At 51.7% G+C, this 24,116-nt stretch overlaps 1 protein-coding gene across 1 annotated transcript in view; it reads left to right on the top strand.

Annotated features, from left to right (window-relative positions):
- LOC135452980 (hydrocephalus-inducing protein-like) overlaps window positions 1-24,116 on the top strand; it is a 64,913-nt gene that overhangs the window by 17,370 nt on the left and 23,427 nt on the right. The window contains exons 10-35 of the mRNA XM_064723536.1: window positions 37-202; window positions 1,424-1,656; window positions 2,455-2,555; window positions 3,017-3,152; window positions 3,592-3,756; window positions 4,639-4,791; window positions 6,626-6,864; window positions 7,922-8,174; window positions 8,741-8,884; window positions 10,905-11,045; window positions 11,532-11,848; window positions 13,337-13,436; window positions 14,012-14,113; window positions 14,812-15,021; window positions 15,891-16,019; window positions 16,874-17,051; window positions 17,526-17,686; window positions 18,415-18,548; window positions 19,497-19,633; window positions 20,265-20,386; window positions 20,474-20,665; window positions 21,024-21,128; window positions 22,173-22,412; window positions 22,665-22,851; window positions 23,328-23,498; window positions 23,795-23,968. Coding sequence (XP_064579606.1) covers window positions 37-202; window positions 1,424-1,656; window positions 2,455-2,555; window positions 3,017-3,152; window positions 3,592-3,756; window positions 4,639-4,791; window positions 6,626-6,864; window positions 7,922-8,174; window positions 8,741-8,884; window positions 10,905-11,045; window positions 11,532-11,848; window positions 13,337-13,436; window positions 14,012-14,113; window positions 14,812-15,021; window positions 15,891-16,019; window positions 16,874-17,051; window positions 17,526-17,686; window positions 18,415-18,548; window positions 19,497-19,633; window positions 20,265-20,386; window positions 20,474-20,665; window positions 21,024-21,128; window positions 22,173-22,412; window positions 22,665-22,851; window positions 23,328-23,498; window positions 23,795-23,968 — 4,390 coding nt within the window. The remainder of the gene's footprint in view (window positions 1-36; window positions 203-1,423; window positions 1,657-2,454; window positions 2,556-3,016; window positions 3,153-3,591; window positions 3,757-4,638; window positions 4,792-6,625; window positions 6,865-7,921; window positions 8,175-8,740; window positions 8,885-10,904; window positions 11,046-11,531; window positions 11,849-13,336; window positions 13,437-14,011; window positions 14,114-14,811; window positions 15,022-15,890; window positions 16,020-16,873; window positions 17,052-17,525; window positions 17,687-18,414; window positions 18,549-19,496; window positions 19,634-20,264; window positions 20,387-20,473; window positions 20,666-21,023; window positions 21,129-22,172; window positions 22,413-22,664; window positions 22,852-23,327; window positions 23,499-23,794; window positions 23,969-24,116) is intronic.

The raw sequence follows: 24,116 nt of genomic DNA, 5'->3' as shown, positions 1-24,116 counted from the left end.
GCTGAGCACACGGGGCTGTGTTGGTTGGGAACCCAGGGTGCCCTGAGCCCAGGTTTTGTGTCCCCAAGCCACGACAGCCGGACCTTTGCAATGCCTTTAACCGAGCCATTTCCTGCTCTGTCCTCGCCATCCAGGGGCAGTGTCACTGGACCAGATGTATACTTTGACGTCCCTGACCTCGACTTCGGGGACATCTCCTTTGGTGAGTGTTCCCTGGGCTTGGACACAGTGTCACGGATCTGTGCCTTCCAACATAAATGCACCCCTCACTCATGGTCTGCCACAGCAGCCTTTCAGGCTGTGAACTGCAGGGCTGCTGCTGCCTCAGGGGGCATTTTGCCATTGTGAGATCGAATAGAACCACAGAATAGAAAGGCAGCTGTTGTATGTTTGCTTCTTTTCAGCTGTTGGCTGTTGTCTGCATGTGCTGACCTCAGTCTCATTTGAGGTTTTGACATCTGGGTTTGTCCTTTTTGTGCCTCTCTTGCCTCCCTGCTGGAGTCCCTGCTGGAGCTGGCAGTGATCACTGTTGATGGGCACAGAGAAGCTCTGGGCTGCACCTGCAGTTGCTTTTTCTCCCCTCTGTGTTCCAGTGACTCTTGGTGAGCAGGCCTGGGGAGAAGTCTCCTCCCCACAGAGCTGGCCAGCCCGGCCAGATGTGCACTGCAGAGCAGGCTGTGGCTGCTCTCCGGGCTCTGCAGGACATCCCCACCATGAGTGGCTGTATCTCTGCAAATCTCAGAGCTAAAGTGGGGATCCCCTTGCAGGCACAATCACAGAGAGCAGAATGGCTGTGATGTCCCTGTTTGCTGGGTGAGGTGGGACCTGGTTCCTAATTGCTAATCTCAGAGCAAGGCTGGGGTTTGCCCCCAGTTGAGTGGGCTCTGAGCTGTCACGTGCTCAGTCTGTTTGGCCCAAACCAAGAGATGCTTTAAGGGTCCTGCAGAGAGAAACTGCATTAAGTGCATCACGTTCTACTTCCTGATTTCATCCTCATTTTCTTTTGCTGTAGCTTCTTTTCAATGACAACTCACTGTTTCTGTATCTTGAAAATGGTGGGAGTGTTGGCAGACTTACTAGGGAATTTTACAGGTTGAATTCTCAGAGTAAATGCTCAGTCTGGGTGCACACTCATCACTGAGAGAACTGGTGATGGTTTGAGGCAGGTGAGGGAGCTCCTCCCCATCACAAAGAGAGAAGCTTGCAGTGTTCAGCGGGGTTAGGAGTGGGTATTTTCAAGGCTGCAGTCTGCAGTCAGTGTCAAAGGGAACTAAGTGACAATTAATTCCTCATGCAGCTTCTTGGTGAGCTGTAGTTCAGATAATAAAGAGCTAAACTCAACTCACTTTCATCCTGGCAGGATATTCCCACCAGGAGTCATGCCATGATGAGTGCCTAAATGGATATTTGTGTCCTTTCCTAGGCTTTCCCTGCACCAAGAGCATTTGCCTCACTAACAACTCCGTGGTGCCCGTGACGTTCAAGCTCCGCATGTCAGAGGATGGCATGCAGCCGGCTGTGAGCAGCTTTGATCAAGTACGCAAAGAAGGTGACCCATCCTGGGACAAGGGAATTCAATTCTGTATGGAGCCAAGGGAGTTCACAATGAATCCCAGCCAAGGGACCATCGTCCCCCAGGGACACCAGCATATTAAGGTATGGGAAGAATCCAGCCACAGACGCTTCAGCACCAGGGCTGAAGCTTCACTGGAGTGTGGGAGGGCTTTAGCTCTGGTGCCAGCTTTGAGCATCCTGGGAGTGAGAGATCTGCACTGCTGGGAGGCCTCTGCTACCTGGGTTACCTGGGATGTTCCTCAGGGAGCACTGTTTTGTTTCCAAAATCATACACTGAGATCAATACCAAATGGTCAAGTCCTGAAGCCATTCTTGTGTTTTTTAGAGCAATTTCTTTGATTGCAGATGGGCAGAGCAAGGATGAGGGCAGAAGGTGTCTATTAGGGAGATGTCATTGTATAAAGCAGTTAGCTTTTCTTCTTGGTCTCATTTCTCCTCTCCTGGGGAGCAGAATGATTTGTGTTCAGTGCACCGATCACCAGTGGAGACAAAACACTCTGCAGCCCTGAACTGCCCAGCACCTGCTGGGCCACACTTTGCCCTCAGCCTCCTTCTGTAAAGCTGAACTCACTGTGTTCAAGTCAGATTTCCTCTGCATTTATGTCATTGTAGTCAGATGAGAAATTGGCCCCTTAATTTGAATACAGGGGTCTGTAGAGCTTTAGTCTAATGTTTTAATGAAGCTGACCTATGCTGTGATAGCAAGGTGTGTTTGACAAATCTGGTATTGCCCGAAGGCTTTTGCTACTCTGAGACTGTGCTCTCTACACATGGACCAGCAGAAGAATTAAGGCCAAATCCTCCCTCAAGAACTGGAGGATATCACATGTGAGTAATGAGTTTTTGTAAGGAAGAATTTACTTTTCTTTTTTCCACCAGGTGACCCTCTGTTCCAACACCGTGACGAGATTCAAACGGAGATTGCTGGTGGACCTGGAGGGTATTGCTAAGGAAGTGGCATCAGTGTTCATCATAGCCAGGTACCTTCCCCTTCCCCCAGGCACTGCCTTGCCCAGGCTTTGCTGGCTGCAGCTCCCAAGGAGAAGTGCTGGTTGATGCCCTCATGTTGTGCCAGCTGGACATGAGAACAGCAGTGCTTGGACAGCAGCCTGTGGTGAAAAGCACCTCTGCTCACAGCCCAGCATGGTCCTGGGCCCTTTTCTAAAGGGACCAGGAATGATATCATTTATTGGCCTGGGTGTTGGTGCTTGAGGTGGAACAAATTTCCCGAGGGCCCCCTCTCCTTCTTCCTGCAAGAGAAGGAGTTGTGCTGGTTGTAGCCACTGTGCATTGGTTTGGGACACACCAGGCAGCCTGCTGAGAGTCAGGCTCTGGTTCTGTTCACGACCAATGTGTTCTGCTCCATTTCACAATCTTTGGGGGTAAATGTTCTTCATTCTCTCAGTATCTCTGATTCCCTTGGGGTCATCTCTTTGCCCAGATGTCTCGTTCCTGAGCTGAATGTGTTCCCCATAGTCCTGCCGTACCGTGAGTGCCTCCTGAAGGTGCCGTATGAGAGGAAGCTCTTTGTTACGAATTCCACCAGCCTTCCTGGCTGCTACGGGCTTATTCCCCAGGTTTGGCATCACATCCACCTGCTCCTGTCAAATATTATTGGGGAGATTATTAGGGGAAAAAAGGGTTTGGATAAGACCTTGCTGGTTTCTATTCAATCTTAAACATCTGCTGAGAACAGGATCCTACCTAAATGCAAACTTTAGGATGCAGTTTAAGGAAACAGTTTATGTTCTAGTCTTCAGGGTGTTTTCTTGTGGGAGATCTTAGAGGGTTGTGAAAAGCTGCTGCATCCACAGACACCACTGCCTGTGCTGGCAGCCTCCTTGCAGGATCCCCTGGGAGTGCTACGCCTACAATTCTTGCAGCTTGTTTGTGCCTTTTACCTTTGTCCTGAGGAGTTTTAAACATGTGTGTACGTTGCTGTTGCGGTGGATGTTAAGGAGTCTAAAGTTTCTTCAGAGGTCCCTCTGAAGTTGCATTTCATTCTGTCCCTTCCAGAAACGGGAGGAGGACTCTCCTGTGCTCTACAGCAGCCCCAAGCCCTGTGGGATTGTCCAGCCTTACAGCACTGCAGAGATCCCAGTTATAATCGAAGTGCAGACAGTGGGCAAGCATCGCACCAACATTCTTGTTGGTGTTTTCGGGGATGCGAGACACCCACGGGTGAGTGCAAGGGGAGATGTGAGCCTGTGTGCAACTGCTCCTGGAATGGTGCACAGGGGACAGGGATTCTGCCAGGGAAAACAGCCACAGGCTGCTGTGGAGAAGGGCAGGAGGGATGGGTGGCACAAACAGCCCGTGCCTCATAGGTGGTGATCTCAATGTCTGACACAGAAGGTAGTTCATCTAAGCTGGAATTGAGGGTAGTTTTAGTTAATTAATCTTTAAAATGCTGTTAAATTTGGAAACATCTGTTTTAAAATGTCTTGTCCATCTCTCTGAGCACAAAACAAGATGTCAGAAGACTTCTGGGAATCTTGAGCTTTCTGTAAAAGAAAGGAAAGCTGGGATTTGAAGAGTGGTTGCAAGGATTTAAACTGATATTAAAACATGATGAAATGATGATGCCAAATTCCCTGGATGGCACCAAACATCTGAACCTGGGCCATTGTGGCACTGCATGTAAATCAGTGAACAGGAAGGACAGGCAATGCAGGCTGTGCCAGGGAGCCTGAAGTTTGACAAAAGAGTTGCTTTCAACTATCAGGCTGCTTACCTTAAAGAGGAGGGTTTCTCCCCACCAGAATAACCAGTTGTTTAACTGTCAGCCTGGTTTTAACTAGAGATTTCTTGCAGAGCTTTTACCTTTGGGCCAATAATTTGTAGTTTGAAAGGTTCTCTTACCTTAATCCTTTTAAATTTGGAGGTGAACCTGTATTTTTCTTTTTCTTTTTCCACAAAAGCCCATCATTTCAGCTGGAGTGTGGTAGCTGTCCCTAAAGCAATAACTTGAGCAGGGTTGAGCTGTTTAAGCTTTTTTAGATTTCCCTGTTGTGGTTTGTTTTGTGTGGATTTTTAATCTTTCTTGCCTGCATCCTGGAACAGGGAGTAGAATTACGGAGCACTGGATGGCTGGATGAAATCTACCCAACTCCAACTCTGTTAGAGTTTGGCATGATCCGAGCTCTACAACCCGCTTCACAAAGCTTTACCCTCTTCAGTGAATGTCTCGTCCCTGTAGCCTTCAGGGTAGACATTGTAAGTATCTGTGGGGCTGTTTTCCAGGGAAATGGACTGGTCAGTAGCAGCCATGACTTGGTTTTTAAATGCAAGATTTCCATATTGCCCTGTGTGAGAGGAGGCAAGATATTCCAATATTCCCTCTGAGCGAGGCAAGAGGAACCTGGCTCTGGAGTGGTTTTAGCTGGGGCACCCCTCAGTGAAGTCAGGTGCAGAGATGTTGGAGCAGAAATTAATCTGGGTTGTGTTGACAAGTTCTCTCTTAATTTTATCTTTTGTCTTTAGCTGTGTGTGTCACATTTTGGAGCTCCGAGATCAAGAGAAACCTGTGGTCCTTTGCTCCCCAGAGCATGGATTTCACTGTGGTTTCCCTGTCCCATCTGCATTTGCTTTGTGCCAAACTGCTGTTAATAGTAGAGAGCAGGGTGTGAGCTCTGTCCTCAGACTGCTGGTGGGGAGGCAATTTTCACACCTGCTGGGGGTCAAGCCATCTGGGCTGTCCACACAAAGACAAGTGTGGGGGTTGTGCACCCCCAGCCTGTGATCTCTGTGCTATTGAAGAGCATCTTTGGGGAGCAGCTGCAGAGAAAGGCTGTTTAATGTGTGGGGGCTGCAGAGGGCAGAAGGAGCTGGGGCTGCTCCCCTGGCAGGGGGAGCAGGGCTGGTGCAGCCAGGAAGGGCTTGTAGGCTGGGCCTGGGGCTGGCTGGGATGTCTGCTGGAGGGGGAGATCTGTGAGGGGCTTGAGGTTTGTTCTTCTTCATGCTGGCTGTGTTGAACTTGTGGAGCTGGATAAAACCTGATGCTGTGGACTTGTTTGGTCTGTGGATAAAGCATCAGGCCATGTGGGAGAGTCCAGTCACAGCCTCCTGGGCCAAGGAGGAGGGGTGTGAATTTTCCTCTTGCTGCTTTCCCAGCTGTTTGGGAGATAAATGTTATTCTGAAGCAAGGGTTTTTTCCAGGGCAGCTTTCTCTGACTCCACAATGGAGTTGTGCTTTCAGCCTCTGCAGGGAGCAGTGCACCTTGGCTGGGTGCTCATGGTGTGTAAAGGTTGGGTTTCACGTGCTCCTGCCAGGGCCAGACCTGCAGAGCTGTGTCTGTACAGCTGTGCTGGTGCAAGGCCTTTCCCCCCTCCTTTGGGCACCTTCCAGCTCCCTTGCTCAGTCCATGAAGTCCATGAGAAAGCAGATGACAAGAGTTCTTGGGAAGAGTGGGCCATGGCCACAGAGCACATGTTGTCCAGTTTTCTTTCTGCTTCCTGCTTTCCTGCTCTGCTATAAGCATTTAGAGGTGACTTTTCCAAAGCAGAGGGCCCTGGGGCACCTCTCTACAGCTGATGATTGGTGGGGAGTGAGGGCTTCAGTCCTTTAGGGGTGTTGAGAAGCACTGATGGCCCCTTGGGAAAGAATAGTTTGGTGTTGGGGTTCTGCTTACCTGGTTTTGCAGAGATATTTTCTTCAGGCTCTCAGCAGTGTCCTCCAGCCATGTGGTTTCTGCAGAGGGATTTGAGCAGTCCTGACTTCCTCTGGCCTTGAGCCTTTGTGAGAGGCCAGGAGAGAGAAAGCAGCTTTCCTTGGCCCACACTGCAGAGAAAGACTGGGGAAGGAACACTCTCCTGAGGATAAGCATCCCTTGGGTTGGGCAAAACGGGGTTAATTGGGTGAGTCCCTAAAAGGAGGGGAAAATACAGGTTGTATGAGCTCTGCTGTTGCCCAGTACTGTAGCTTAACTTCAGGGAGATTAAGCCTTCAGGATTTGTATCCTCCCCTCTTTAGTGTTTCCTTTTCTTATATCCCACAAGACACCAGGGTGTGTGGTTTCCATCCTAAATGCACATTATGTTTGTCTTACAGCTTTCCAAATCCTACTGCTTTGTTGTTGAACCCAGTGAAGGAGTGATCCCTGCTAGGGGTGAGGTTCCTGTGACTGTCACAGCAACCCTGGATGACACTGTGGGTTTTGAGGACTCTGTCCAGCTGTTCATTAGGAACACCCTTTGGAGCACCGTCTTTATCCAGGCTTTCGGCATTGGCACCACAATTGTCATAGATGAACCATTCGCCCCAGAGCTCAACTTGGGATACCAATTCAGGTAGGAGATCTCTCCACTCCCACCTCTCCTCCTGTCTCAACAAGAAGCAGTTTTTCTGTAGTCCTTCAGGCAAGATCTTCTTCAGTGTTCAAAGCCCTGACTCCTTCCCTAAAGGCAGAGATTCCTTTACAAACATGTGATGGGCAGTTGAGAGTTGTTAGACACCCTCAAAGGCCACTGAAAGGGAAACCAGTTGCTAAATTGCCACAAATTGTCTTTAGTTCTAATACATTGATGTCCTGGCTTGATCAAGTAATGATCTCACAGGCTGCCCCAGAACAAAAGGTTCCTGAAATGGTGCCCAGATGAGGCAGTCCCTCCATGTGGCTGAGGCACCAAGGGAAGGAAGATCCTTTCTCTTGCCCTTGCCCTTTCCCAGTGGCACCTCCCAGGCAAGCAGGGGTCCTGGGAACAAAGAGACAGGAGGGTGACAACCCCCACCAGGAAGGCAGGAGCCCACAGAGCAGTTCCAGAGGCAGAGCTGTCAGCAGAGTTTGCAAAGTTCACTTCCAAACAGTTTCTAATTGCAAAATGAAGCTTCTACAAATGGCTCCCAGTGCAGAGCCAAGGCTGATATGAATGAGAGAGGCTCTGCTCCCCTGGTTTCCTCTCCTGGAGCAGGCAGATGATTTTTGCCAGCTTGCTGGGATCATCCAGAAACTGCCTCTGAGGCAGCTTTTAGGAATGTCTGCAATCCTGCCCCCACACACAAGGTCCCCAAGGGCAGCATCTCAAAGATTCAGTTTCAGTTGTGGGCACAGATTAATACAAAATACAGCAACAGTATGAACCACCCCAGAACAAACATTTTGGGGGAAAACACCACGTCCTTTTAGCTTCACCTGGAAAATGTTACATTACCATTATAAACATATTTCTCTTTGCAATAATGACTTCAAAAGGGCAGCTTATCATACGTTACTTCTGGTCCACATTAAGAGCTGGAGATGAAGACAGTCTCCAAGCAATTAACACCTCAAGCTGCTCACTGGGAGCAATCTGATGACCAGGGAAATAGCTACTCCCATACTATTTTCCATCCTGCCTTCTATTCCAGCCTGGTGCCCTGTCTTCGTCAGTTCAAAGTAACAAACAAGGGTCGCCGTTACCATCAGCTCTTCTGGAGTGCAGAATGCTACAGCCCACCTGAGGAGGGGGACGAGAGTGTCTCAGCCGTCAGTGGCCCCAAGGATGATTCCCAGAAGCCCAAACGTGCCAAGCCTGCGTTTGGGGTGAAGTCACCAAGGATGGGCCTGGCGCGAGGCCAGTCTGAGGACATGGTGCTGCGAGGCTTCTCCCGCATCCCACAGGTGAGATCCCCTCCTCTGGGCTTGTTCCACCGTCCCTTGACGTTTGCCTGGGGAGATGAGCAGGGGCCTTCACAAAACTGATTTAAGGCTACACGTTTCTGTGGCAGCACCAGTTGCTTTCCTTGCTGGCCACCATCAGACCAGATGAGACTTTATTGTGATTCCACAGCTACCAAAACCCAGTGCTGATCCCAAAGCAGGGGTGGAAGGAAATATTGCTCTTTTGGGGCAAGCAGTGTTGCATGCTGAGTCAGCAGAGAAGGGCAGAGAAATAAGTTCCACTTAGACTAGAAGCCCAAAAAGAAAGTGAATTAAACAAGTGCCAAGTGGTTTATCTGGGGTGAGCACGGAGTAAAACAAAAGCCATGTCAAGGGAGGGGGTTTCTCACAAGTGCCTTTTGTGGTTATTGGGGTGCAGTGTCACAGACAATTGAGCACAGGAAGAAAAGGGGGCACTGACTGTAACTGTGGCAGGAATAGGGCCCGTGGTGGGTGCAGAGCCAATGCAGGGCATTTGCAGGGAGCCCTGCCACTATCCACTGGTGACAAGTGACTCTTGCTTGCAGGAGGTGCAGGATTATGTGTACTGTGATACTATCATTGGGACATCCCCCAAGATGGAGAGGATAATAGAAACAATCATCACCTGTGAGTTTATTCACCCCTCTATAGAAGTATCAGCCAGAGAATTCTCTTTCTATGTGGAGAAGGTAAGTCTGGATTGCATGCTGGCATTTAACAGCATGGCTGAGGGGGGTGTGTGCTTGTGTTGAAGCCCCTCTTTACCCTTCCTGAGGCACTTTGTAAAGTGAGTGAAGATGCTTTTAGAGATGAGACTGGTGTTTGACCTCCCCAAAGTAAAAGTGCAGTTCCAGCTGCAGTGCCAAGGAGATGGTGGCCACTTCCAGAGAAATGCCAGTTTCTGTGCTCACTGTAAAGGGAGGCTTTGGAGGACCCTCCAAGGCACGGTGATGTCTGTACACTGATGCTGTAGGGAAGCTGGGAAATCTGGAGATTCCTGTGAATTCCTCAGGCTGACAAGGAAAAACCCAACATCGCCTGTGTCTCTTTGCCTTCTCTGCTGTTGGCATGGATGCTTGATGGTACAGCTGTATGGTACAGCTCTGTGCATTTCCCTAAGCCTCCTCTGCTTCAAAGGATCCCCAGGCATCCTGCAACTGCAGTGATGATAACACTGAGGCAGAGCAGGTGCCCTTTAGTCTCTGGATCCCAACTCCAGCATCATCTTTCTGCCTCCTGCAAGTTGTGTGAAAAAGAGAAGACGGTTAATGATTTGGTTTCTGGAGTTTCAGGCCTTTCCTCTGGTTCCCAGGCTTCCAGTGAAGTACAGAATCCCTGGAACAGGCAGTTCAGATGTAATTTAGAAGCTTTTCAGCTCTCCCTGATTCTGCCTGGGTTCTGCTCGATGCCACACACACAAACTGATTTATTGCATTCTATGGCACAGCACCTGTTTGGTACCAGTACGTGCAGAAATCGTTTCCCAAAGTCTCTGGTTTCTCTAAACCATGCAGGAAGCCTGTTGTAGGGTGTTTTTAAGTTTCTCAGTTTGCTCCCCCATTTTATGTATTGTATCCCCCTGTTCTCTGTAAATGGTTCCTCCCTCCCCAGTTTTCCCGCCACTGCTCCCCGGCACTTGGTTTCCATAGTGACCCCTACCTTCAGTCAGTTGTGTTATATAATTCCTCCTCCCCTATTCTCCCTTATAAGTAAATGTTTTCTCCTCCCTGGGCCCAGTCAATCACCCCCCTCTCCTCCCAGCTTTCGAGAACCTTCTTCTCTCTGGGGGTTGTGGTTGGCTGTGGTCCCGGGGCCCCTCCTTTACTTTGTATCCATTGGTTACTTATGTATGTCAGTTATGTTTAACACCTCCCTTTGAGTTTCCCTATTGGATAGCTGGGTTTCCCTCCCTTCTCCTCCCCTTTCTTTTAAAACCCTGTCTCGCCCCTCAATCAGGGCCATTTTGCTGGCTGGTGCCCACCCTTGTTGGTGCCTCCAGACCATCCAATAAATCGACATTACACCCCCAGCAAGTGGTCGCCTCCTTCATCGTCTCCTTTAGCGCAACTCTGAGCTCAACATCCAGCCCAGCCTGAGGCCTAAGACGCCGAAGGTGGCTGGCTTCCTATGCGTAGGGGCGTCGGCCATTTTCACCCCTTCAGCTAGCCGGACATAGGGCCGCGGACGCCCTCGCGCAGAAGCCCAGCACAATGCACAGACAGGAAGGAAGAGCTCAGGCTGCTCAGAGCTTTGAGACCACAGACACCTTGTCCCTGTAGCAGGGGCTGCAGGACATGTGGTGCAGACAAAGTGCTTTTGGAGGCTGCTAGAGCCAGGAAGGTTGTGAGAAATGACTGTCTGTGAGTGAAGATCCTCTAGTGCTGTTCTGCCCAATAGAGAGACAAAACTGGAGACAAAAGGCCTGGATTCACTTTCTGCTTCAGATCTTGTTCAAGCAGCCACCTCCTCTCAGGGGCCTATTTCCTCATCTGTACTTGGGAGTGTTTCCCTGTCCTCCAGAGGATGCTGTGGTTTCTAAACATGAAAAGCTTCTGCTGTCAGGGAGAACCTCCTGGAAGGGTAGAAACAAATAGAAATTGCAAGTAGAAATGAATGCACTCCTGAGGCTGAAAACTGTGAGCTGCAGCAGAAGCAGAAGGAGGTCTGTGTCTAGTTGAGGCTGTTTTTCCCTGTCTCCTGTTTCCATAGAAACCCAGTGATGTCCTGAGGCTGCAGTACCAGCCTTTGTCTTTAAAAAACACCTGCCTGCTGCCACTGGACCTCATGCTGGACTTGGAGCAGCCGTTCCAGGTCTGTGATGAGGAGCAGCAGCCCCTCCCAGGGGGCCAGGTGAGAAGCCCTGGACTCCTCCAGTGGGGTCTGGAGAGGAGGGATGTGGTGGTGCCTTTCTGTTGGGAGCTCCTTGAGTCTAGAAGTTCATTCTGTAGCATCAACAGTGGGCTGGCCTGAGCTGCATCAGCAAAGCTGCTGAAAGAATCAAAATCTCATGTGAATTGAGAAGATCCATCCTGGCTTTAAGGCACAGGGAGAAGGGAGCAGGCAGCTGGGCCTGGGCAAGCCCTGCAGTAAAGGTGTCTCCTGGAAAGCATGCCAGCTCTCCAGCAGCCACCCCTTGGATTGGGGCTGAGCACAGAAACAGGAGCCTGAGGGATCCTGGACTGGACTGTGGTGCCTGCAGTCAGACCCCTGCTGTAGAGAGATGAAGCATGAACTGAGGAGCCCATGCTGGGGTCACTTTGAGCATTTACTGTTTGCTGCTGTCAGACCTTGGGACATCATCCCACAGGTGATTCATTACTGCTCATCTCCTTGCAGCCTGTGAGAGTGGATGTAGGGGAGACCTGCCATCTCTACATTGTGTTTGACCCAGCTTATGAACTGGATTTTAAGAGCTGGAAAACAGAGAAGGTTCTGAAGATAGACATGGTCAGGGGCCATCCTTTTGTGGAGCGTATCAGCCTTCAGGGAGAAGTGCACTTCCCAAATCTCCAAATGCAGCCCAGCTCCCTGGAGTTTGGCTGCATCAGGGCTGGCACTGAAGAAGTGCGTTCTCTGGAGATAACCAACTGCAGCCCACTGCCCGTCCAGTACCACTGGTCATTCCAGTCCGACAGCGAGGTGACCAGGTTTAGGTATGTGCACCTTTGCCCTCCCCCTGAAGCTCTTCTTGCTGGTGTCTTGTTTGTACTTGGCAAAGAACAAAGCTGTTTGCCTGGGATCTGACAAATGACACTGAGCAGCTGTGCTCAGGCTGGATGCTCAGGGAATATGTTTTCCACCAGTTTGATGCTGCATAGCCCCCAGAGTGGTTTCCCCTGGGAAGGAAAGCTGGGGTGAAAGCTGCTTTCTCAGACCTCTGTGGCCTGAGGCCATGTCCACCTGATGAAGGGCTCCTAGTCCCAGCTTCCACAGTGCTGCTGGAGGCCTTTCTGGCCCCTCTGCTTTGGGATGGGTCCTCTCTGCAGGAGCTGCTCTCTGCTCCTTGCCTTCCTCCCTTGCATTGTGCTGGAGGATGCCCAGAAGGTCCCAAGACCAGAGAAAGAGCCACTTAGCACCAGGGCTGATGCTGAACATCTTGTTACCTTCCCTTTGCTTCTTTGCTGAGACAACTCCTTTAGTGCCAGGACGATTTCCTTCCCAGGGGTCAACTTTCAGTGGACACCTTGGAGTCTTCACTTCCATTTTTTGTGACACTTATTACTCATTTTGACTTTTCCACCCTGCAACATGTCCCTCATGGGTTCTGAATTGCTTGACAGCAGGGCTTGTTCATCATATCATTTCCTATCCCTGCCTTCCAGAGAGTTTCTATTTTAGAGTGAAAAATATCATTGTCTGGGCACCATGGTCCTGGGAAGTTGCCTCAAACCATTCATTAAAACTAAAGACAGTGGAGTACATGATTAGGATCTCTTGGGGGTTATGATGAGAGAGCCAGAAATGAAACCCCGCCTTAGATAACAAGCTACAAAGCTGAAGACAGTGATTCTTTGGGGAGCAGGTCATTACAGGCCCTTGTCGGGGAATGGAGCATCCAGGTGGTGTTTGACTGTGGGGAGCACTTGCAGCTCAGCAGCGTGACAGGCAGGCACGGTTTGACTGTGTCCCTCACGTGGCATTGGAAACACAAGCAGAGTTACCCTGAGCACCTGCTTCAATTAAAAGTGGGGAATATGACCTGAGTCACCTGGGAGGGTTGGAAAATGTCAACCAACCCCCCACCAGTGTCAGGGAAGCATTCCTGATAAATCCCTGGTGGAGCTGCAGTTTCTGGCATTGGGCACTGGGGGGACTGTGCTGGCTCATCAGTGGCTGCCTCTGCCCCTCAGGGCCTCAGATCTCACCTTTTTCCTTGCCTTCTCTGTCTTTTCCTCTTCCACTGTGCTTTTTGCATCCCCACAAGATGTTAATCCCTGTCCTCTGCAGTTCCTCAATGGAAGCAGTTGCAGCTGCTGCAGCACCTCAGTGTCATCCCTGGGCTGCCTTTAGAACAGACCTGCTCCAGCCTGGATTGGGAAGGGCTGGATCAAACCATTTCTCAGTTCAACATTCCAGCAGCCACCCAGGGGCTGCATCCTGACCATGAGCTGCTCGTGCAGCTGTCCCTCCCTCCCCTGCAGATCCCTGTTCATAGTTATATTATTTTCCAGAGATGACCTTTACCCACCTAAATTCAAACCCCAACCACCAAAGGCGAAGGCAACCTATTTGGTTCACCCGGTAACTCGATGGAGACACTTCAAGATGAGATGTGTGGAGACAGCCAGAATGCTGAGCACAATGCAGGATTTTAACCAATCTTTAAGAGACAAGGTAGATTTTCTTGTACATCTACTGCTTGTGTTGCCTCCCCAGCCTGCCACCACCAAGTCATGCTCGTGCTGAGCTCCCTTTTTGCTGCCCTGCTGTGCTGTGCCCTGACAGTGGGCTGGGCAGCAGGGCCAGTGGCTGGACATGGGCTCTGTGGGAGGGAGAAATAGGAGAGTTTTCCTTGGAGAAGCTCACTCAGGTCCTACAGACCTGTGTTGAGTGTGGGATTTTTTGCCTTCACAATGTAAGATGAGGCTTTTATCTGCATCATCATGGTAAGGCCTCCAGCTTCCTTCCCAGAGCCAGCTGGGATGATCCTGATCTCCATGGAGCCTCTTCCCAAGGCAGCCAGACTCCTGTTTGCAGGGCTCTGCTTTCACCAGAGAGCTGCTATTGCACTGCTGGCCCTGAAGCTGTCTTACAAACTGAGACTGTGCAAAGTGGCTATCTCTTCCACCTAGCATAGAAAATGGCTTGTTTTTCAGGTTCAAGCAGCACAAATTCCTGAATACCCTCGTGTCCAAGTGGGGTTTGAGGGAGTCAGTATCTCCATGGACGTACCACAGACTTCCCTCGAAGCGCAGGAGGTAAGAGGGAATCTGTCTCACTTGCCCATTGTCAGTGTGGCAAGCAGGGCTGCAGCTCCCAGTGCCACTGGGGGCCCTCAGCATTGGCCACAGAGGGGCCTCCCATCCCTGCAGGCCCATCACAAAGAGCTGCTGGAGCAGCTGGTAGTTGGAGAGGCTGTGCAGGACACCTTGTAGGGCTGCCCAAGGACACTTTGCAGCACCTATGGAGGGCACTGCTCTCCCTGGAACTCCTCAGGTGGTCCATAGGAAATTTTTGCAGGAGCTTTTGCTGTAGCACGTTGTGAAAGCAGCATTTAAATCAGAGAGAGGGGAAGAGCCACAGGAGTCAGATGAGCTGGGCTGGAGTCCTTTGCTCAGCTCCAAGAGCTCTCACTCTGAGTCTCCTCCTTTTCTAAAAGCAGTAAGAAATGCTTTTTAAAGGCAAGTTGTGCATCAGAGGGAATTTCTACTGCCAGGAGACATCCCAGTTCACTTTCCTGTAATGTACTAATTAATGCATTGATCTGTGAGTATGGGAGAAGATTTTCCCCATGGTCCCTCCACTGGTCAGTGGCATGGATGCAGGATGAGATGAGGGTGATTCTGGCAGTGTTTGGGGAACAGGCCCCTCCAGGTACAGCTGCACTTTGCTCCAAGATGCTCTTCTGCATCCATTGCCATGCTCAACAGCTCAATCTCTGCTGTCTTCCATCCAGGCTTTCAGTATCCTGCCAGTGTCAGGTGTGCTGCAGCCAGGAGAGAGCCAGCAGGTCTCCTTCACCTTCTGTGGCCACCTCAACACCATCTCCGATGTCACGGCGCTGTGCCACGTGGAGGGAGGCCCCACCTACGAGGTGCTGGTGACCGGGGAGATCTCACATCTCAGCTACCTCGTGAGGCCCCAGGAGATCAACTGTGGCTTACAGGTACCACACACATCCCTGGCACAGCTCCTTGCCTTGGCACCACGGCCAGCGGGTTCCTGCCCACCTCGCTCCAGGGCTCCCTGCCCTTCCCAGCCCCTTTGTCGGCTCTGGGGCTTGGAAGTCCAACCTTTGAGGGACACATCTGGCATCCAAGCTGCTTTAAAATGGCCATCTCCAACCCTCTCCACAATGCTGGGAATGCCTCTTTTTCAGGGTACCTAACACTGCCTCCTGGGGCAGGCAGGGACCCAGTGGGGATGCTCTGAGGGGTGTGTCCCTGAGACATCCCTCTGCTGGTCCACTCTTAAAGACTGACCTCCAAGGAGATGCTCTTGTCTAAAGCTCTTGCTTAATCCACACAATGATCAAGGAAAGAAGTTGGGCTTCCAGTCCCGACAGTTGGAGAGACTGTCCCAGAATAATCCCCACTTCACTCTCTTCCAGTCAAAAGCCCACAGATATTCCCAGCTGCTGGCTCTGTCTGTGTTGCCCTGGGTGACTCCCTTGTTGCATCCATGTTGCTTGCCACTACTTGCATGCAGGTGCCTTTTCTTCTGGAATGCCTCAGTGCTGTCTCTGTTTCTCCTGGCTGTTGGTGACCCCTCAGAGGGCAGAGGAGGGCCTGTGTCCCCTGGTTCATTTACTGCTGGCCCTCACGTGGTTGTTACCACAGCTCTGTGTGCTGCCAGAGCTCCCTGGTGCTGTGCAGGTGCCCTGTGCTTGGGGGTTCCCTGGGTTCCCAAATGCCCCTATCTCCTCCCTCGTCCCTGCTCCCATGATGTGTCTGCTTTCAAACCCAGGAGGGAGAAAGGAGATTCTCAGCAGCAGGCCTGGGTCTGTAACTTCCCTCTCCTGTGCTTTCTTTCCAGCTCTTTAATGAAATTCGTCACAGCAATGTCACCCTGGTGAATGGTGGCAAGATTGAATTCAACTGGGTGCTAAACCCTAGCCCTGCAGACCAGCATCTGCCTGGTGTGTTTCTGGTCAACCCCACCACTGTAAGTAGCACAAGTGACTGAGCCCAGCCCTGTGTCAGGTGGCCCAGGAGAGTGTGAAAGGAAAAAAGAAAGGGGGGAGGTGGGGAAGGGGCAAAAAAGTCAGAGGGGAAAACCCCAAACCCAGCCATGAGAGAGACAGGGCTGTAAGCAATTTCTGCTGGGGCCAGAGAAGGTCAAACAAGTGCTCTCCTGACAGACTCCCCCACGGCCTTGGCTGATGGTGGCTCTGCTGTCAGAGGCGACACCGGCGGGAGGCACAGGTGTGTGGGTCACTGTCCTGTCCTGCTGTAAGGGGAGCAGAGGAGTATTCTTTTTGATAGATTTCTCAGATGAAAATAAGGCACAAACGCAGCAAGTATTGTATCTGAAAACTTTATTGATAAAGAAAGGGCATGGTCCCGACCAGAGGGGGGACAGAAAAGAGAGAAAATGAGAAATGAGCAACAGAGGACAGGGACAGAGCGTCACTGCTAGAGCCCTGAGGCGCTGTGTCGGGTCCTGCTCAGCAGATGGAGCGTGTGCAGTTGTCCTAGTCCTGGTCATTTGTAACTTTTCAACACATTCAACAGGTTTCCATTCCTTCATTGGTTAAATGTTAATATTGCAACAACTCTTCACCAACATTGCTAACACAACACAACATTCTCATTAAAAGAACTCTAAACTTTAGCAAAACTTCTTTTACAGAGGTCATCATTATAAAACTCATCGTATTTAACAATTGTGAAAGCCAGTACTGTAATATATTTATCATGATAGTGATGTGGTCTGATGGTTTCTACTAGATGAGACCCTGTCCCTGAGCCATCCCCCATCAAACACTCTGATGCGTTCCCTCCCTCCCATCCCTGCAGGGTTCCCTTGCACCTGGCAAGAAGCAAGTGCTGAAATTCTCTTACATGCCAGGATTACCAGGAGCCTTCAGCAGAACTTACCAGCTTCAAGTGGGTGACCTGGAACCAGAAAACATCTGCCTGAAAGGAGAAGCATCCTTTCCCATGATCAGTCTGGACCTGCCCTGGAACATCAGAGGTGGGCATTGCCTGTCTGCCCCCAGGAAGGGCCCCTCTGGTTTTGTTCCCTACTGTGTGCCCATAGGGCAGCTCATGCCAACCTCCACCGAGCCTGGAGGGTTGCAGGACTCCCAGATCAAGTCAAGCCCCCTGGTTGCTTCATGAGTCTTGAGCAGAGGATCCCATGTGGACTTGGTCCCAGGAACCAACCTGCAGAGCCTGCCAGCTCATCTGGCAGGGTCCTGAAGGACGATGGCTAGAGAGAAAGGCTTGGGAAAGCTGTAAGAGAGGCTGGCAGGGCTTCTGGCAGGGTTGGGTCTGTGTGACATTGCAGGGGATGAGATTCAGAGAGGAGCAGCAGCATCCACTTTCCATGGATGTCTTGAGGGATTTCCTTCTGGAAGAAACCAGTGTTGGGAGGTGGGGACTTCCCAGCTTAAATGGGACTGGCACTTTGCTCACCCTTCTCTTTGTGGATGCTTTCTTCCTTCAGGAAATGAAAAATATGAGAAGACACTGAAACGGCTCATAAAACGCCGGCAAATATTCGATCCCAACTATAAATCAGCTGTTCTGAAGAAGCCTCAGAGCCCAAAGACTGAGACCTTGAAGACTCGGGACCTGCAGCCCTGCGTGCTTGCCTCTGGCACTGTAGTAAGAACAGCTGCAGCCCCATTTGGCACAGGCCACCCTCTCCATGTCACCTGAGCCCCTTGCAGCCCACAGCAGCTTCCTGGTGCCCTGATGACACTTGGGACCTCCCTGCCCACTGACAACCTTGTGTCACCTCAGCATTGCCCCTAGGGCTGCCATGCTGGTCATGGTCTCTTCTGGGGCTGCAGCAGCTTCCTGGCTGCCCCAGGGAGAGATGCTGAAGGCCATGCTCCAGGGATGGAGTTGATGGTGCTTTGAAGGAGATGCAGGTCATTGCTGGGGAGTTCATTGTTCCCAACCCTAGCCCTGCCAGATTTACAGACCTTAACAGCAGCTGCCTGGTTGTGCCCTGGGGCTGTGCTGGAGGTGCTCATCTCCACGAGGCACCAGCTTGCTCCCAGTTCCCTTTCAAGACAGCTTCTGTCCAAGCTGCCTTGGTACAGGCTGGGGGCAGGCAAGTATCTGGAGCTCTGGAAGGTTCCTGGCTTGTCTGTCTGCCTGGCCAGATCAGCTTTGCTAACAGTGTCTGGGCAGGCAAAGATGCTGGAGTTACTTCCCTGGAGATGAGGTCCTGGCTAAGAGAGCAGGAGGTGTCACAGGCACTGAGCAGCCAGACAGGAGGACCCCACACCCCCTCCCAACAAGAGTGGGCTGGGATCCTTTCTCAGGTGCAAGCTGGGCTTTGGGAAGGACCTTTGCTAACCAGCCACTGTCTTCCCTTTCTTCAGTCAGACACTCAGCTGCAGATAAAGATGATGAGGATGCTGATAGAGAAACCTTTTGTAGAACTGCAGCAAATTCTTCCATCCCATCCCCTGAAGAGCAGGTTCCCTGACAAGGAGCTGTGCCAGAGTCTTGTCAAGTGAGTAGGGACTCCCATCCCCCTCTCCAGGTGCCCCATGGGGAACACCCAGCCATGTCCCCTTCTCCTGAGAGCTCCATGTGTCTGCAGAGCTGGGAACAGCCTGGACTCCAGAAAGGCTCTGGTCCTGGTGGCTGTGACACGCTGCATGTGAGCAGCGGAGTGTCCTCCCTTCCCCAGCACCACGCTGAGCTTTGCACTGCTCAGCTCCCCGCAGGTGTGGGGTTCTGTCCCTAGAGCTGGGGGACCCAGTGCAGACCTTCTAGCCCTTCCAGACAGCATAGATTCTGTCCCTGCTGCCTAGCTCTGAAAGAGACAACTCCCAGCTGAGGTCTTGCTTCCAGCTAACAGCTGTGCAGCTGTGACACTGAACAAAAGGAGAAGGGAACTACACGTGTCAGCAAACCCTTTAAAACCCAACATCAGATGGTTTGGATCCTGGTGGGGTGACAGGGCTTATCTAGGTGCCTTGGCCTGTCCCTTTGCACCATCATGATGCAGCACAAGCACAGGAGGCTTCAATTCAGGAAGGAGATGCTCTGCAGAGCAGCTCGTGTGGTCTGGTTGCAGAGCAATGAAGATTTCCTGTGCAGGCAAACCTTATTCCTAGACTCCAAAGCAATTTCAGGCTCAGGCTGTACACCAGGCTAGGCAGTTCCACTGAGACAGTGGACTCACTTAGACTGGCTTTTCATGGCAGACGAGCTGTGGCCAGTGTCCATTTTAAACTAATTTTAGTTTCAGGTACCATTAGTAGCTGATCAAACCTAGGACCTGCACTCCTCCTGACTTCCCAAAGTCATTGCCAGGTGGTCAGGCCATGGGTTTCATGGGCTTGAGCTGAGTTTTTACAGCAATGAATAGAGAAACAGCCACTTAATTTGTATCCTCCATCCACTTGGATGTGTAGCCAGGCTGTGGTTTAAGGACTGTCCTTATTCCTTGCAGAGCTGATCTGCTCGAGTATGTCCTGGACATGGGCCCTGTCCTTAAGGGTTACACAGAGTCACACTCTCTGAAGATCACCAACCCTGGGCAGATCCATGTGTCCTTCCAGGTGGATGTATCTGTCCTGCAGGACACAGGTAAGCAGTGCTGGAGACACTTCCTGTGCCCTTGAAGGAGGTGTCTCAGACAGATTAGCTGAAGCCCCTGAATCTGGGGAGGTTTCTGAGCTTTTTCTTCTCAGTGCCCCTGCTGGGAGCTGTAGAGGCAGAACTCTCCTGGCCAGCCATGCCCAGGGACCTGGCCTGCCTGTGACTGCCCTAACGCTTCAGTGCAGGGGCCAATGGTGACCATCACCCTGGTCACCTCTCAGCATCTGGCTCCCACGAGCAGCAAGTTTCTTTGGACACTCTGTGGGCTTGTTCTGCCAACCAGTGGGGTCTGCTGTATTTTGAGAGTGCTTTGTTTGGAGTTCACACAGGTTCACAGCACCTGTATTCAGCCTTTATTGAGGAAGCAGCCTGTGAGATCCCCTGGTGGATCAAAAGAGGTTTCCAAAAGAGGCCTTGAGGCAAGGCTGCCCTTCCATCACACAGTGGCTCACTGTGTCTGAAGGGTGTTCAGGTGCACTCTTAAGATTTTGTCCAGGTCACAGCACAGCGTGGGGCTTTTGCCACACCTCTCAGCCAGGACACCTGTAAGGCTTTAACGTGCTTGTACACATTTTGTGTTTTGTGTGTATCTCAGCTGCTTTGTGTTCATCTCTTCAAGGTTTCAGCGTGGGCCTGGACCAGATGATTTGCCTGCCCCCCAACAACAGTGTGGACTTCGACGTGCGCTTTGAAAGTGCCCACAAGCCATATGGTGACGTGGAAGTGGTGCTGCCCATAGAGGTACCACAGCTCTTGGGGCAGGCAGCAGGCTGGGCACAGCAGCAGATGTCACCTGCACGCTCTGCTGAATTCTCTGTCCTTCTCCAGGTGACAGAAGGCCCTATGTACAGCATCCGCATCCGTGCCACTGTGTTGGAACTGTCACTCACCCTCTCCAAGAACAGTCTGCAGTTCTCTGACATCCTTGTTGGGGACTGCCAGGTTGAGACCATCCGACTCTTCAACTGGTTCCGAGTACCCTGCAAATGGTTCATTGCTTCCAACAAGCCTGCTCTGAGGGTAAAGCATAGGCAACATTGAACACAGGACTTGGTTGGGTTTTCTTTGTGACTCTTGCCCTTTCTGCTCTGTGGCTGCCTGAGCACTTGGGTCTACAGTGTGTTTGAGGAAACTTCTGAGGGTCTAGATCAAGGCTGGTATGCCTCAACCTGTTCCATTAGCTGATGCTTTGCTTTGCTGCCATCTTCACCCATTCCTCCTCCGAGGACAGTAGTTCCCTATCTGCCTGCCCTGTTCACAGGGCTTCCCTCCAGCTCTGGGCTTTGGGGCCACACTTGGTTTGGCTGTGGGTGCTCTCAGCACCGTGTCAGTGTCTCAGAACACGAGGAGACCTCACATTATTGATTTCTGTGCCCAGAACAATCAGCACGAGCCCTGTCCCTTTGATGTGACGCCCTCCAAAGGAACCCTTGATCCAGGAAAGTGGCAGAATCTGCAAATCCAGTTTACACCCAAGGAGGAGGTGAGGTTGGCAGGTGTCAGCCCAGGAGGCCTGTCAGGGCTATCTGGAAATGAGGGCCTGGTGCAGAGAGTGTGGTAGGAGCTCTGCCTTCACAGGGAGCTTTCTGCAAACCCCGTACTCAGCGTGGCTCAGTTCACCCCACAGAGCACTCCCGTGAGATGTGCTTTGAAATGCCCACAGGGAGCTTGCACAGAGAGCTCCAGGGCTCTGAGGCTGCCTCTTGGCACATGGGGGGGATGTGCCCAACTCCCCTCAGCCTGCCCCTTGCCTGGCTGTATTTGCAGCTGTGACACTCAGTGCAGAGCAGCTGCCCACTCACAGAGGATAATCCTGGAATGGCTCATCCTGCTGCAGGACTGACAGACCAAACAGCCACCACCCACCTTCCTGGGCATGGCAGGACAGTCACCTGTAGTGGGGTGCTGCCAGCAGTCCCTGGGGCTCTGGCCTGCCTGCACATTCCTGTGCAGCTGGGGATGCAGCTCAAAGGACAAAGCATTCCCAAAAGTGGTTTGCCTGTGGCTGCTGGGTCTTGGAAAGTGGCAGTGTGTACCAGCATGAACACAAGTGCTTCTGTGCCCACACACACTCCCAGGGATCTTTTAATTGCTCAAGAAATGTAACCATCTTGTGTCTGGCTTGGACCAGAGCCAAACACTAAGCAGAGAACATGCCAGTAAGAGCTCATTTGCCTCTGTCCTGGAGCTGGTGTTTGCCTGATGCAGCAGTGCCAGGATTGTGTCTGGACACTGTAGCCCTGAGGGCCTTTCCCATGAGCACTGCACTCCTGCATGACTAGGTGAAAATGTCTGACAGGCCATTGTACATCCATCTGATACCCAGTTACAGTGCACACCAGCATTCATCCCAGTTACTCAGACCCAGACTACTACAGATGCTCTAGTCCCTAGCACAAGTAAATATCTGGTTTCCATTCACCTTGGAGGGACTGATAACACCCTGACCTTGGGGCAAGCATTGCTGTATTTGGGGTCTGTCACCTGGGACTTCATGGATGAGTTTTCTGTACTTTCCTCTTTTCAGAGGTCTTACAAGAATGAGCTGGAGTTTATCATTTGTGGGAGCAGCAATCGCTTAAAGCTGCACCTCTCAGGACAAGGTCTGGAGCCACGGTTGGAGTTCAGGCCCCCAGCACTAAAGATGGGAGGGATGCTGGTGAACAGTGATGGGGTGGAGGCCACAGTGGTGGTGAAGAACCCATGCAACTTCCCCATTGAGTTTTACTCCCTGGATTTTGATGAGCAGTACCTTGAGGAGGAGAAGGTGAGAAGTCTGGGCCCCATGTACACGCTGCCCAAGCTTCACAGCACTCCAGCATTCCCAGGCTTGTGCCAGGGAGATGGAGGCAATCCCCAGGGCAAAGCCAGCTCTGCTGACATGCTGTGGGAGGACCTAAACTAAATAGTTTGTGTTGTTGGGAGGAAGGGAGGAGACAGAAAATGGGTTTGTTGAGTCTTTGTGATGAAAGGCAAGAAAAGGAATCTTGTGTATGGCTTCTCTTCCCTCCACACACAGATCCTGCGGATGGCAATGGGGTCTGAGTACCAAAAGAGATTTTTTCTGCCTCCACGTGCCGTGGGTGAGACGCTGCCTCCAGAGGTGCTGCAGGACCATGAAGCACAGTTGAGGGCAAAGGCTCAAGAGGCAGAGCTCAAGGCCAGGGCTGAGGCTGAAGCCAAGGCCATGGGCAAGGCAGCAGCAGGTCAGAAAACAGTGAGGGTTTGGTGGTGTCTGTTTTGCCTGTGGTCACAGCAGGGACTCCAGCCCATACACCCTGAACTCTCTGTCACCTCGCTCTCCAGGGAAAGCCCGGCCTTTTAGCAGCTGCCTGTTCCCCAGCTTGGTGGAGGAACTCTTGGCTGAAGGGCTGTGGCATCCTCTTCCAATCCTGAGTGCAGCCAAAGCAAGCTCCTATCTGCCTGCCACAGACTGGGGAAATAATCAGGATATTTCCTTGTGTCCCTTAGCCACAAAGACTAGGGCTGGATGAGTTCCTCAGCCAAAAGGACCAGGTCTAATATCACTGGCTCTTTTATATTTGCACCTTCCTAGCAGCAAAAGAACGATCTCATCTTGCTTTCACTGAGTCTCCTTTCCTGGGATCTGAGGGCATGGGGAGGATGGTGAGGATCAAAGGTAGGCAGGAGGCTGACTATTCCCCCTGGTTTTGCACTGCAGCACGTCACAGAGCTGTCCCATTCTGTCCTGAGTCCATGGTGAAAGAGGCTGGGAATCCTGTCTCTCTGGCTGTCCTGCACCACCTGGGCATTGACCCGGACTCAGGGAGCTGCGAGGCGCAGCCCCACCAAGGAGGGATGGTTGTCATCATCCATGGGCCGCCCCGGGCAGGTACGTGAGCTGCAGCCCAGGGCTGCAGGGAGAGGGACAAGCAGGAGGAACACATCCTGGTGGGCCACGGTGCTTAAGGCAAGTCCTCAGCTGAACGGGAGGTGGAGATGATCCACTTGGCTCTAGAATTCAGAGTTTGTATCCACGCTGCAGCTGCCTCCCTCATGGCTCCCCTGGAGGGACACTTGCTTTCCCACTGCCATTTTAACTTTGAAATTTGTTGGAGGTTTTCCAGGGCCTGTCCCTGCAATGCCTCCTGTGCCAGTGTCACCAAGCAGTCCTCCTGTCTCTCTCAGGAAAGACAGAGATAGCAGCAGGCCTGTGTCAGTATTACGACGCTGCTTACGTGTCCATCGACACCGTGGTGAAAGAGGCCATGGCCAAGGACAGGAGCCCAGTGGGGCTCCGTGCCCGGGAGCTCTGCACCCAGGCTGCCCTGGAGCTGGAAGGCAAAGACGAAGGTGATGCTGGTAAGGAGAAATGCTGGTAAGGACCCAGGGCCAGTGCTTGAGAAACCCACCACCACTGTCCACTTCTGCTTACTCAGAGCAGCAGTTTTTCAGTCCTGGGGTTTCTCTTAGGGAACATGGGTAAAGTGCATCACTGGCTTGCCAAAAA

Source organism: Zonotrichia leucophrys, chromosome 11 (assembly GCF_028769735.1).
Source record: "Zonotrichia leucophrys gambelii isolate GWCS_2022_RI chromosome 11, RI_Zleu_2.0, whole genome shotgun sequence".
Taxonomy (NCBI): Eukaryota; Metazoa; Chordata; class Aves; order Passeriformes; family Passerellidae; genus Zonotrichia; species Zonotrichia leucophrys.
The sequence above is the reverse complement of the archived record's forward strand: the minus strand, read 5'-3'. Positions and strand labels throughout refer to the sequence as shown.